This window comes from Papio anubis, chromosome 19, assembly GCF_008728515.1.
Source record: "Papio anubis isolate 15944 chromosome 19, Panubis1.0, whole genome shotgun sequence".
Lineage (NCBI taxonomy): Eukaryota > Metazoa > Chordata > Mammalia > Primates > Cercopithecidae > Papio > Papio anubis.
In genome coordinates this window covers 28,903,321-28,917,950 of record NC_044994.1, presented here as the reverse complement: position 1 = coordinate 28,917,950, position 14,630 = coordinate 28,903,321, and the positions used below count along the sequence as shown (strand labels likewise).

Below are 14,630 nucleotides of genomic sequence, written 5' to 3'. Positions count from 1 at the left end.
TTTTCTTGCTGTTAGCCATGAACAATCCTCAGCTTTAAGCCCCATTCATCTTTAAAGCTAGAAGTGGTGAGATGAATCCTTTCCATGTTTCAAATCTCTCTGATTTCATCTTTCACTCTCAGCTAAAGAAAACTCTCTGTTTTTCTCATTTATTATATTGGGCCTACCCAGATAATCTTTTTAAATATATAACATAACATAGTCGCAAGAGTGAAACCATTTTGCCATGGGGCCAAGGTCATGTGAGCCATCTTAAAATTCTACCTACTATACCATAGCTTTAGAACAAATTTTGAAACCGAAAAGATTAATCCTCCACTCTTCTCATCGTTCTCAAAATTGTTTTGGCTTTTCTTACTCCTTTGCATTTCCATATAAATTTTAAGACTGTTTTACCAGTTTTTACAAAAAAGGAATTATCAAAATCTGCTGGCATTCTGATCAGGATTGCAACAAATCTGTAGATCAATTTGGGGAAAACGGCCAATCCATGACCATGGAACCCATTTCCATCTATTTAGATGTTCTTTAGTTTCTATCAGTCATGTTTTAATGTCTTCAGTGTTAAAGTCTCGCACTTCTTCTGTTAAGTATATCCGTATTTTAATTGTTCATTGGTAATCAACAGAAATAAAACTGATTTTTACATATTGATCTTATATCCTGCATCCTCGCTGAACTCATTTATTGATTCCATCACCATTTTTTGTGGATTTCTTACGATTCTCTATATACAGTATCATGTTTTTTATGAATAAAGATGGTTTTACTTCCTTTCCACTAACTTAATTCCAGGAGTATACGGAAAATTCGCTCTAATATAGCTCCCTCCCTTCTCGTCTCCCTTGTGCAAATGTATGCACACATGTACACACACACACACACACACACACAATCTTTATATCTTATAAGCTCAATACAGGATTATTATTGTTTTATTCAGGTGTATAAAATTGTTTAAGAAAAGGGAAATACATATCTTAACTGGTGCTTTTTATTTCTTTGTGTGGATTTGAGTTACTGCTTCATGTCATTTTCCTTTCATATAAACAGACTTCTATTAGTATTTATTGTAAGGCAGGTAAACTAGTACTCTTAGTCTTTGTTAATGTTGAAATGCCTTTAAATCACCTTAAGTTTTGAAGAATAGTTTTGCTTGATTGTCACAGTTTCCTTTTCCCTCAGCTCTTTGAATAAGCTGTTGTACTGCCTTTTCCTGCATTGTTTCTGATGAGAAGTTTGCTGTTATTCCTATTCTTGTTTTTTCTTTGTTTGTTGGTTTTTGTTTACCATGGCAGGCCTAGCAAGGAACAATTCTTGTTTTACCTACAGACCTTTTAGTCTGTGAGGAGTTTAATAGTATAAAGAGCTTCACATACTCTTTTTTTTGTGTGTGTGTGTCAATTAGAAGTATGATGATGCTTCTGGATTGTCAATAAAATCTAGGCTTGTAAGTTGAAGATAGCATAGTATTAGATAGAATTAAGACACATATTACACATTAAGTACACATTAAAAAGAACAAAATAAAATTAGGTAAAATTTTAACCAAAAGAATATACGAAAGTAGTCACAGAATAGGAAGCAGTCATAAGACTGTGTGTCCGTAAGTACTATAAAACTTTTTTTTTTTTTTTCGGCCAGGCATGGTGGCTCATGCCTATAATCTCAGTACTTTGGGAGGCCAAGGTGGGTGGATCACCTGAGGTCAGGAATGTGAGACAAGCCTGACCAACATGGTGAAACATCATCTCTACTAAAAATACAAAAATGAGCTGGGTATGGTGGCACACACCACCATGCCTGGCTAATTCTCTCTCTTTTTTTTTTTTTGTATTTTTATTAGAGACAGGGTTTCATCATGTTGACCAGGCTGGTTTCGAACTTCTGATCGCCTTTTAATAACACTATAGAGACAATAGTGATAACAACCATCAATAGACATTAAATTTGTACTAAGCAATGATCCATCTTTAGTAAATTTCAGATTCTTGACCTGTCTGTGACCCAGACCTACTAAGAAATATGGAACAAGTAATCACAGGGAAATAAAGAAGTTTCTCTAACAAGCCTTTTACCAGATCAGAGGAACTGAAATACAATATCCATTGCCCATGGTTAAAAAGTAATCATTTTACCAATTTTAAGGAAAAAAAAGAAATTCCAAGAAAATTATAAAGCTACTTTATATCTACCTGCCAAAGTAATGCAGAGTTAATAACAATGGTAAAATAGGCTTATCTACCAACATTTTCAAACTGGAGTAGGAGAAGCTATTCAAAATGCTGCCTAGGCTTTATCTTATTACAAAGAGTACTGAGGAAATATGACAACTTTTGTAAAATGGTATAGGCTACAAATAAGACAAAAATGGAAGTTATGAGCATTATAAGTGAAGTAACACTAAGTTTAGATTTAAAAAAGAGTAACACTCTCCTATAACAAGAAAAGGCTATATTATAAAATGTACATTGACCAAAACTATGGTTATTAGACCCTACCATGTTCAAGACTAGGATTGTACTATAGCTATAAGTACTATAGCTATAAGTACTATAGGATTGTACTATTAAGATAATGGGGTAATATACACACATCAAATAAATACTACAACTTGAATAGAACAAGTGAAGAACCTCTCTAGAACCCACTATGAAGAACTTATAATGCTGAATAAATTACAAAAGAAATGTAGAATGCAGTTATCTTTAAGAAAAAGAGAAAGAGGATGGGGAGAAAACAAGAAAAAAAATCACCTTGTAAATAAAGCCAACTTCTTTTCAAGGAAATGGCAGATGTCAAAAACAAAAATCATAAGCTAGGGTATTCTTCTGGAGAACTGTGGATTTAATAGACTACAAGCAAAACCATAATATGCGAGAGAGTAACCAATACGAAGAAAAAACAGAACAAGTCTCTCAAAGTCAGATAAATACCTCATGAAAAAGGATCTGCTGCCATCGCCATCATAAAATCTGAAGGGAAAATTTTTAAAATTTTAAGAATAAAATTTTATGTTTTATCTGACACTGTGGCTCCTTACAAGGAAAGAAAACAGTTTCCCACCATCTCTCTAGCATATTTGTGCTCTAGAGTTTAAAAATCTGTATGTCAGATTAAGAGCCAAGGAGAGTTAGTTATAGAAACAAGAATATCTAAAGCCAAATTTTAACAATTTTAGTTATCTCAAATTTTTCTTGTCTTTCCTTCTTCACAAACTATAGTGCCAGATTGGCTTGGTTCATATCTTGGCTTTGCCAACCTGTTAGCTGTATGACCTAGCCGATTCATTCATTCTGCCTCTGGGAGAGGCATAAAACAGAGATAATAACCTACCTTATATTTCATTGAGTTAGGATTAAATGATTTAACATGTATTAACAAGTAGTACGTACTACATAAATGTTTGTTAAATACAAATTAATGAAAAATTAGTATTTCTTAAGCCAAGACCTTTGTTAGGCTCCGAGTGTACAAAAACCAATGCAACAAGATGCCTGTTTTCAAAAAAGCTGATAAGGGTGATAGATGAATGATGTAACAACGATTACAAAATAACAAAAAAGGTGACACTACAGAGATGGGCACAGTCTATTTGCAAGTACATAAACAGAACATGTAACTTCATGACAAGGTAAGTGGGAGGTGGGAAGAGAATTAGGTCAGTGACATCACTGAGGTTTACAGTTTTCACAATGATGCCCTTACTGCAAGGAAATAGACTTATTGGGCAAAACCTCCAAGAAATCACTAGCTTAAATACAAATCAATAACACCTAAGAAAGTTTTATGTTCCTCCAGTTTCAAAGTAAATAGAAAAAGGTCTCCTCTAGATGTCTTTAGGATCCCCTGGTGACTATATCTTCACTATCAGCTCTGTATCCTTACGATAAGACTATTAACACTGGTAAATGAAAGATTCCTCCATCTCACCTCCCATATCCTTGTCAAATGGATTGGCCTTCCATTTTGTGCCCTCGTCACACATCTATGTCATGAAGGAGCAGTAAGTAGAAACGTAAAACTGAAGGTCTGAAATCTGATCTTCCAACTACCATTTTCTCTTACCCCCTGAAAAGCAATAGGCAAAAGCCATCTTAAAAACTGCCTGACTTGTTTTCAGTGTAGCAGGGAAACTTCACATAAACAATCAAAAATAGCTGCCACCTTCCTCTGCCTCTTTTTATCAGCTATGTTTTAAGAAAACAGAACAAAAGAAAATATTTCAGATCAAACTACAAACAAACCATTTATACTTTGGCTATTTCAATTTTGTTGATCTTTTCAAAAAATCAGCTCCTAGATTTATTGATTTTTTGAAGGGTTTTTTGAGCCTCTATCTCCTTCAGTTCTACTCTGATCTTAGTTATTTCTTGCCTTCTGCTAGCTTTTGAATTTGTTTGCTCTTGCTTCTCTAGTTCTTTTAATTGTCAAGTTAGGGTGTCGATTTTAGATCTTTCCTGCTTTCTCTTGTGGGCAATTAGTGCTATAAATTTCCCTCTACACACTGCTTTAAATGTGTCCCAGAGATTCTGGTACGTTGTGTGTTTGTTACCATCGGTTTAAAAGAACATATTTATTTCTGCCTTCATTTCGTTATTTACCCAGTAGTCATTCAGGAGCAGGTTGTTCAGTTTCCATGTAGTTGTATGGTTTTCAGTTAGTTTCTTAATCCTGAGTTCTAATTTGATTGCACTGTGGTCTGAGAGACAGTTTGTTGTGATTTCTGTTCTTTTACATTTGCTGAGGAGTCCTTTATTTCCAATTATGTGGTTAATTTCAGAATAAGTGCGATGTGGTGCTGAGAAGAATGTATATTCTGTTGATTTGGGGTGGAGAGTTCTGTAGATGTCTATGAGGTCCACTTGATGCAGAGTTGAGTTCAATTCCTGGATATCCTTGTTAATCTTCTGTCTCGTTGATCTGTCTAATATTGACAGTGGGGTGTTAAATTCTCCCATTATTACTGTATGGGACTCTAAGTCCCTTTGTAGGTCTTTAAGGACTTGCTTTATGAATCTGGGTGCTCCTGTATTGGGTGCATATATATTTAGGATAGTTAGCTTTTCTTGTTGAAATGATCCCTTTACCATTATGCAATGGCCTTCTTTGTCTCTTTTGATCTTTGTTGGTTTAAAGTCTGTTTCATCAGAGACTAGGATTGCAACCTCTGCTTTTTTTTTTTTTCCAATTGCTTGGTAGATCTTCCTCCAGCCCTTTATTTTGAGCCTATGCTCTGTACATGAGATGGGTCTCCTGAATAGAGCACACTGACAGATCTTGACTCTCTATCCAATTTGCCAGTCTGTGTCTTTTAATTGGGGCATTAAGCCCATTTACATTTAAGGGTAATATTGTTATGTGTGAATTTGATCCTGTCATTATGATGTTAGCTGGTTATTTTTCCCGTTAATTGATGCAGTTTCTTCATAGCACTGATGGTCTTTATAATTGGGCATGTTTTTACAGTGGCTGGTACCAGTTGCTCCTTTACATGTTTAGTGGTCCCTTCAGGAGTTCTTGTAAGGCAGGCCTGGTGGTGACAAAGTCTCTCAGCATTTACTTGTCTGTAAATGATTTTATTTCCCTTCACTTATGAAGCTTAGTTTGGCTGGATATGAAATTCTGGGTTAAAAATTATTTTCTTTAAGAATGTTGAATATTGGCCCCCACTGTTTTCTGGCTTGTAGGGTTTCTGTCAAGGGATCTGCTGTTAGTCTGATGAGCTTCCCCCCTTTGTGGGTACCCCAACCTTTCTCTCTGGCTGCCCTTAATATTTTTTCCTTCATTTCAACCTTGGTGAATCTGACAATTATGTGTATTGGGGTTGCTCTTCTCGAGGAGTATCTTTGTGGTGTTCTCTGTATTTCCTGAATTTGAATGTTGGCCTGTCTTGCTAGGTTGGGAAAGTTCTCCTGGATAATATCCTGAAGAGTGTGTTCCAACTTGGTTCCATTCTCCCCATCACTTTCAGGTACACCAATCAAACTTTTCACATAGTCCCATATTTCTTGGAGGCTTTGTTCATTTATTTTTACTCTTTTCTTCTCTTATCTTGTCTTCTCGCTTTATTTCATTAATTTGATCTTCAATCACTGATATCCTTTCTTCCACTGGATCAAATCGGCTATTGAAGCTTGTGCATGCATCACAAGGTTTTTGTGCCATGGTTTTCAGCTCCATCAGGTCATTTAAGGTCTTCTCTACAGTGTTTATTCTAGTTAGCCATTCATCTAACTTTTTTCAAGGTTTTTAGCTTCCTTGCAATGGGTTAGAACATCCTCCTTTAGCTCAAAGAAGTGTGTTATTATGGACCTTCTGAAACCTACTTCTGCCAACTCTTCAAAGTCATTCTCTGTCCAGCTATGTTCCATTGCTGGCGAGGAGCTGCAATCCTTGGAGAAGGGGCACTCTGGTTTTTAGAATTTTCAGCTTTTCTGCTCTGGTTTCTCCCCACCTTTGTGGTTTTATCTACCTTTGGTCTTTGATGTTGGTGACCTAGAGATGTGGTTTTGGTGTAGATGTCCTTCTTGTTGATGTTGATGCTATTCCTTTCTGTTTGTTAGTTTTCCTTCTAACAGTCAGGTCCCTCAGCTGCAGGTCTGTTGGAGTTTGCTGGAGGTCCACTCCAGACCCTGTTTGCCTGGGTATCTCACCAGTGGAGGCTGCAGAACAGCAAATATTGCAGAACAGCAAATATTGGTGCCTGGTCCTTCCTCAGGAAGCTTCGTCCCACAGGGGCACCTGCCTGTATGAGGTGTCTGTTGGCCCCTACTGGGAGGTGTCTCCTATTCATGCTACACGGTGGTCAGGGACACACTTGAGGAGGCAGTCTGTCTGTTCTCAGAGCTCAAATGCTGTGCTGGGAGAACCAGTGCTCTCTTCAGAGCTGTCAGATAGGAACGTTTAAGTCTGCAGAAGTTTCTGCTGCCTTTTGTTCAGCAATGCCCTGCCCACAGAGGTGGAGTCTGTAGAGGCAGTAGGCCTTGCTGAGCTGCAGTGGGCTCTGCCCAGCTCGAGTTTCCCGGCCACTTTGTTTACCTACTGAAGCCTCAGCAATGGTGGACGCCCCTCCTTCTGCCAGGCTGCAGCCTCGCAGGTTGACCTCAGACTGCTGTGCTAGCAGTGAGCAAGGCTCTGTGGGAGTGGGACCCGCCGAGCCAGACACGGGAAAGAATCTCCTCGTCTGCTGGTTGCTAAGACCGTGGGGAAAAGCCCAGTATTTGGGCAGAGTGTCCCGTTTTTCCAGGTACAGTCTGTCATGGCTTCCCTTCGCTAGGAAAGGGAATCCCCTAACCAGAAGTGGGTCTTTAGGGCTTATTTCAATCACATCTGATAGGGTTCTGAGCATTCATTTAATTACATAATACATACCATTTGGCGATATGTATATAAATGTTTATATAAACACTCTCCTATATACTTACATGATCAATACATGTATGCAAGCATATGCAAAATATCCTAATATTCTCCAATTAAAGTTTTTATAAGTCCACAATTAACTTTCATTATTCTAAAAAATAAACAAGAATTAAGAAAGGCTTATTTGTGATTTCCATAAGGACAATGAGTAACAAACAGCCCACCTTATCTTCTTCATTAAGTAACAGAGCAGTGTTTTCTTTACCCTTCTGGCTGTGCTTTCATCCAACCAGAAGCTTCCCCACTGACCCACACAGACTTCTTCAAGTAATCATTCCTTACCTTTGGTCCCAGGAACAGGAGGAGAAAGGAAAGGGGGAGGGAAAGACATCAACTCAATCACATGCAGTAGCTACATGTTTTAAAACAATATTATATACTGTGAGGAAATTAACATAAAAAGCAAATGGCTCTTCTGACACCTTGCTGATCCACTGAAGACAAGAAAAGTAAAATTAAAGATGCTTACCTGCTGTTTCTGCATTCTAGCAGCACCAAGTTCTGAGAGAGACATGGTGAGCTTCTCTTGTTGTTCTGACAAATATTTCTGATACAGGCTTAGAAGTTCTTGGCATTCTCTATACTGTAGCTGAAGAGGTGAGGTTGCAAATTAAGGTGAAAAAACCAAAAAATTGATTCAAACTGCATCCATCAATGCTGCTTTTCATATTCCAATAAACAAAACAGAACCAAAAATGCAATCATATTTGGTGAGACAGTCATAAGTATACAGTCTTCAGATAAAAGTTACATGTACTCCTCCCCCAAAATGATAAAGCAATACTTCACAAAAAGAGTAGCAAAGAACATCCCATTTGAAAACAAATTTATTCCTTGATTCTTTAAATTTGAATAAAAACAAATGTAGATACATGCAAAGGAACTCTTACCTCACACCATATTAAAAAAAAAACAAAACAAGCTGAAAATGTATCATTGATCTAAACATAAGAGTTAAAACTATAAAACTCTTAGCAGAAAATACAAAAGTACATCTTTGTGACCTTGGATTAGGTGATGATCACTTAAAAGCACAAGTAATCAAATTTAAAAAAAAATAGATAAATTGGGCTTCAAAATGTAAAATGACTGTGCTTCAAAGGGCATTATTTAAAAATTGAAAAAAACAACCCCCTGAGTGAGTGAAAATATTTGGAAACGATACGGTAAAGAATTTGTGTCCAGAATATATAAACACCTTGTAAAACTAAACAATAAAAAGATAATGAGTACAATTTAAAAGTGGGCAAAGGCTTTGAATAGACATTTCCCAAAACAAAATATGCAAATGGCCAAGAAGCATAAGAAGAGATACTCAACATAGCCATTAGGGAAAAGTAAATAAAAAACACACTGGGATACCATTTTGCATTCACTAAGATGACCATAACCAAAAAGACTAACAAGCACTGACAAGGACATGAAGAAACTGGAACCCTCCTAAATAACTAATGGGAACATAAGACTGTGCTGCCACTTTGGAAAATAAGTTAGCTGTTTCACAATGTTAGAGATTTTTTTGACATATGACCCAGCAATTCTACTCCTAGGTATATACTCAAGAGAAGTGAAAATATGTCCTGAAGAATATTAAATATATAAGCAAAGACAACTTTTTAAAGAACATATGTCCACACAAAAACTTGTATATACATATTCAACATGGAAGTATTCCTATAGTAAAAAAGTAAAAACAATCTCAATGTCCACGGATAAATAAACAAAATGTGGAATATTTATAAATGGAATATTATTCAGCCATCAAAAAGCAATGAAGTACCGCTACAAGCTACAACATGGATGATCCTTGAAAATATTATGCCAAGTAAAAGAAGCCAGACACAAAAGGCCATATATTGCATGATTTCATTTGTATAAAATGTTCAGAACAGGCAAATATATACAGACAGAAATAGATTAGTGGTTGCTAAGGGTTAGGGGAGAAGAAATGGAGAGCAACTGCAAACAGGTATGAATTTTGGTGGAAAGGTAATAAATACGTTCAGGAATTACAAAGTAGTTGTGTTTGCACATTTTTGGAATATACTCAAAACCATTTAATTATATAGTTCAAAAGAGTGAATTTTATTTTACATGAATTATACACAATAAAGTTATTATTTGAAAAAATCAGTATGGGGTACAAATAGTAACACTGTTCTGATAAGAGTACTGACAATTTACACAGAAAGTTCCTAACTGTATTAAAGAGAGTATAATTTGATATTTTTTGTTAAGTTTTTCAGTTAAGTCAATATTTCATTAATAAAACCATCAGCGGGAAATATTCTGAACCCATATCTCCCTACATTTTTTATAATTTTATAATTTGGTATAAAGAACATGGCAATTTAACCTGGGGTACCCTCTCTCACAATTCGTAAAACTTGCCAAGTGTTCAAGATGAAAATACTAAATCAGAAAACGTCAGCTAACTTTGTAGACCAGTGCCTGGGAGACAAATAGTTCTACCCAAGAGAGAGTTCTGTTCCTTATTTTTCTTTGTGGTAATTTCCTCCCCAGGCTCTTTGTCCCTTCAGTACATTTTCGAATCTCCCCTTAACACTTACTTATGTATGCTGTTAGTATACGAATTACTAACCAATGAGATTTATTCTGTATAAATACTTTTACAACAGGTCATCATGATTAAGGGTCGAAATATTATTTTTTAAAAGTCAAAATGGTGTCTGGTTTCAGTATTTCTTAACATTTTCATAACCTAATCATTGCTTCTGGGCAGATTCTTGTGCTAATAACTTTTGCCAATCATGACTGCATAAATAACTAATTGCTTCACTGTTCTCATTATTAACCTTTAACAAAAAAGGAGCCAGAGGTAGATGATAGAAGAGGAGCTGGTTCACAGGGAAAGGATAGGTTACTAAGCTTAGATAATACAATAATTAGAAGAGCTTGTTGAATCCTTGGCATCTTAAATAACAATAGTATAAATGGTAGTCTAAATAAGTTTTCAGAGTCAATGTACATTAGACTAGGCTGGTTTTACATTTCCATGGAAAGCAAGCTCTAAAAGATAGGAATGATTTGTGGTGGTCCCAGGAGTCTCTGCCAGCTATTATGTATATAAAAGGAGATTTTTATTCTTGCTGTTACCATAGGCAGTACTTTTTATAGTAGGTGAACATATTAGTCTGGTCACAGAATATGAATTTTACTCTGGAAAAATCAAGCACAATTATATAGCTTAGGAGTAAAATGTCAGCATTTGAAACAAATTACAGGTAAATTCATTTACACACATGCTATGTGGGAGAATATGAAAACAGGTAGTCCTGCCTTTATCAATTTTTAATGTCTTTCTTGATATAGCAGATTTCAAAATGCACCCTCCCCCACCTCTCCTTCCTCCCTAGCACAATGAGACTTCAATCCTCCAACTGGAGAGAAACATTTATGTTAGGAAAATGTGGACAAAATGCCTTCTCGATGATCTGGGGGGTACAGTGAAAAAGAAGACATATTTAACTCCAACCTGGCCGAATGACAGAAAAGAATGAACTAGATGTTGAAAACCAAACTTAAGGGAAAGTGTACACCAAACCATGACATGAATTTAAAACTCTTTAGTCTGCCTAACCACTGTTTAAGAAGTGGAAGACACAGCAGTCATTGCAACCTCTTCGAAGAAATAAGTCTTCATTAGGTAACACAAATAAATAAATAAATAAATATAAATTAGTATTAAGCAAGATTACATCAAAACCTAACCATCAAATTAATTAGCTGAAATGGTTGTGGAAAATAATCATTTGGTAAAGCTTAAAATCTTAACACTAAAATGCATTAGATAGATAAGTAAAAGTAATGATAAGAGCAGAATGAATAAGGGGATGAGTTAAAGAATAAAAACTGTGTGAGAGACAAATCACAAGTGGAGAGCGGAAGGGCTGGAGATAGGATATACTACTAGGAGGCTGCCAAAGTAAAGAAAGATTATTTTAACTGAAATAATTCCCCTGGCCTACCAGCGTTCACCCCCACCACTTCACCTCACCCTTGTCTCTGACACCTGGGATGCTTGGACTGGTACTTAGTAATCTTGATCAGAACTAATGTTTACAGAACTAATCTTTACAGAACTAAATGTAGAGAGGCCTCTGTGAAAAGACAAAAGGTGAATCATTAAATTAAAAGAAAAAAAAAAGATTCTCCTTTTTTGGAGCCAAGACTCCTTGGAAAAACGGTTGAACCCCATTTTGGGGTAGAGAAAGTATAAAGTAAACTTCAAACATCTTGTTGTGCTGTAAAATGCTAGAAAGTGTTCAAAGACAAATAGATGAGGGCCTGTCACAAGAGTAGGAGATAGCAACCAGGTGCGGTGGCTCACATCTGTAATCCCAGCACCTTGGGAGGCCGAGGCAGGCGGATCACGAGGTCAAGATGTTGACACCATCCTAGTCAACATGATGAAACCCTGACTCTACTAAAAATACAAAAATTAGTTGAGTATGGTGGCAGGCACCTGTCATCCCAGCTACTCGGGAGGCTGAGGCAGGAGAATCGCTTGAACCAGGGAGACGGAGGTTGCAGTGAGCCGAGATCACTCACTGCACTCCAGCCTGGCAACAGAGCGAGACTCCATCTCACACACACACACACAAAAACCAAAAAAAAAAAAACAAAAACAAGACAGTGAAAATCAGCCAGATGTGGTGGTGGGTGCCTGTAATCCCAGCTACTTGGCAGGCTGAGGCAGGAGAATCGCTTGAACCCGGGAAGTGGAGGTTGCACTGAGCTGAGATCATGCCATTGCTCTCCAGCCTGGGTGATGAGAAACTCCATCTCAAAAAAAAAAAAAAAAAAAAAAAAAAAAAAAAAAAAAAAAAAAAAAAGGAGATAGCCTAAAGGGGATGCCTATTAACCACATTTGGGAAAATTTGAGCACTGAAATAATCACTCTAATTAATAGAAAACTAAATAAATAAAAATCCACAACTTCGTAGTAATGCTGCAAAAGGAGAAGAAAGGATGGATAAAAAAGCCAAGTCACACCTGTAATCCCAGCACTTTGGGAGGCCGAGGTGGGCAGATCACCTGAAATCAGGAGTTCGAGACTAGCCTGCCCAGCATGGCGAAACCCCATCTCTACTAAAAATACAAAAAATTAGCCAGGCATGGTGGCAGACGCCTGTAATCCCAGCTACTCAGGAAGCTGAGGCAAGACAACTGCTTGAACCCAGGAGGCGGAGGTTGCAGTGAGCTGAGATCGCAACAATGCACTCGAGCCTGGGCAACAAGACTGAAACTCTGCCTCAAAAAAAAAAAAAAAAAAAAAGTGAAGTCTTTCTTTACAAAAGAAAGCAAACTAATTAGAACAAACGGTCAAAATTTTAAATCACCATTTTAGAACCCCCAATGTAATAAGTAATACAGCTAAGGATCATTAAAGGATACTAAAACCATTAGGTGGAAAGGTTAATGAGTTAGATATTCTTAAAGAGTCATAATTACTTACAGCAAAGAACAAAATGCATCTTTCAACGGTACAATCTGGTGGTCAATACTCAAAGTAAATTAATTCAGGATCACTAATCCTAATTCAGATCACTAATCTCTAATAAGTAGAAAAACAGAAATTATGTCCAATTGAAGGAAGCAGGCATCATCACTTATATTTTAATCTGAACCTAATCAAATTTGTAAACCTAACTTCCACTTCACAGAATTTAGAAGGAATAAAGGAACAAATTAAATGATACTGTAAGAAACAATCAGACAAATCCAGTATATGGGAGATTTTGCAAAGCACTTGGCCTGAACTCTTCAAAAAGTCAGTGTCATAGGCGAAAAGGTTTGGGGCAGGAGGCTTATTTTAGATTAAGAGACCAAAGACACAACCAAATGCAACCCATGAAGCATGACTGAATCCTCGTTCAGGGAGAAAAACAGAAAAGACATTATTGGGACAACTAGAAAAATTAGAATATGGACTCAATTACAATTAATATTATGGAATTATTACTAATTTTATCAGGTATCATAATCTGGTTTATAAAACAAAATGTTCTCATTCTTATGAGACAAGTCTGAGGTAGTTAGGAGTTACACGTGACACTTGCCACTTCATTTAGTTCTGTATTAGATCAAGATTACTAAGTACCAGTCCAAGCATCCCAGGTGTCAGAGACAAGTGGCATTTCCTATGACACACAGAAAAATAGGCAGATAAACTCTTATAAAATTTTATATCTGTAAGTAAATTTATAATTTATATAAATTTCTATTACATATGTATATATTTCTATATTTATATAGATCTATATACATATATTCAGTTGTTGGCATTGGCTATATCTGCTTTGCCCCCTCTGGTGTGTATTTTTATATAAATATAGATATATTTATATATAATAAATATAAATATATTTATTTATATAGCATATAAATATATATTCAGTACATTATATTACAAATATAATTTAATAATCATATATTTATATACAATTATTCATAAATATTAAATATTTATATTATATATATACACACACACACACACACACGAGAGGGGGCAAAGCAGATATAGCCAATGCCAACCACTGAAATCTAGGTAGAAGGTACATAGTGTTTCAATGCCATATTGTCAACTGTCTATATATTTGAAACTTATCATAATAAAACATTGCAGGAAAACTTTTTTTTGTTATGGTTTTTGTTGTTTGCATTTGTTGTGTTTCTCTCTTTCTACTACTACTCAATCTCTTCTTGTCTTCCTACTTCTACCACAAGTTATCATGTGAGAAGCAGAAACTTTGAGCATCAAGTCAGCCTCCTAAGAGTTCTCTACAATCACGTGTCCTTAGTCACTAAGTCAGGTGATCTTAATGTACATATTGATCATTATGTAGATGATCCAACGATATACTAACCAGAACTGTCCTTGGAGCCAGGAAGATGCATATACAAGACAGCAAAAAGGCCATGCAAAAAAGACCTGCCAAGCTTTCTTCCAGTCATTTAACAAATGCTTTCTGAATACAATGTAACAGGCATAAGATGTACAAACGCAGTACTGTGGATTCAGCCTGTAATCCCAGCACTTTGGGAGGCCAAGACGGGTGGATCACGAGGTCAGGAGATCGAGACCATCCTGGCTAACACGGTGAAACCCCGTCTCTACTAAAAATACAAAAAAAAAAAAAACTAGCCGGGTGCGGTGGCGGGCGCCTGTAGTTCCAGCTACA

General features: G+C 36.4%; 1 protein-coding gene across 11 annotated transcripts in view; it reads right to left on the bottom strand.

The window, feature by feature from the left end:
* KIAA1328 (KIAA1328 ortholog) overlaps positions 1–14,630 on the bottom strand; it is a 384,673-nt gene that overhangs the window by 243,677 nt on the left and 126,366 nt on the right. For all 11 annotated transcript variants that reach the window (XM_031658950.1, XM_031658942.1, XM_031658943.1 and 8 more), the window contains one exon: positions 7,895–8,022. In XM_031658950.1, coding sequence (XP_031514810.1) covers positions 7,895–8,022 — 128 coding nt within the window. The remainder of the gene's footprint in view (positions 1–7,894; positions 8,023–14,630) is intronic.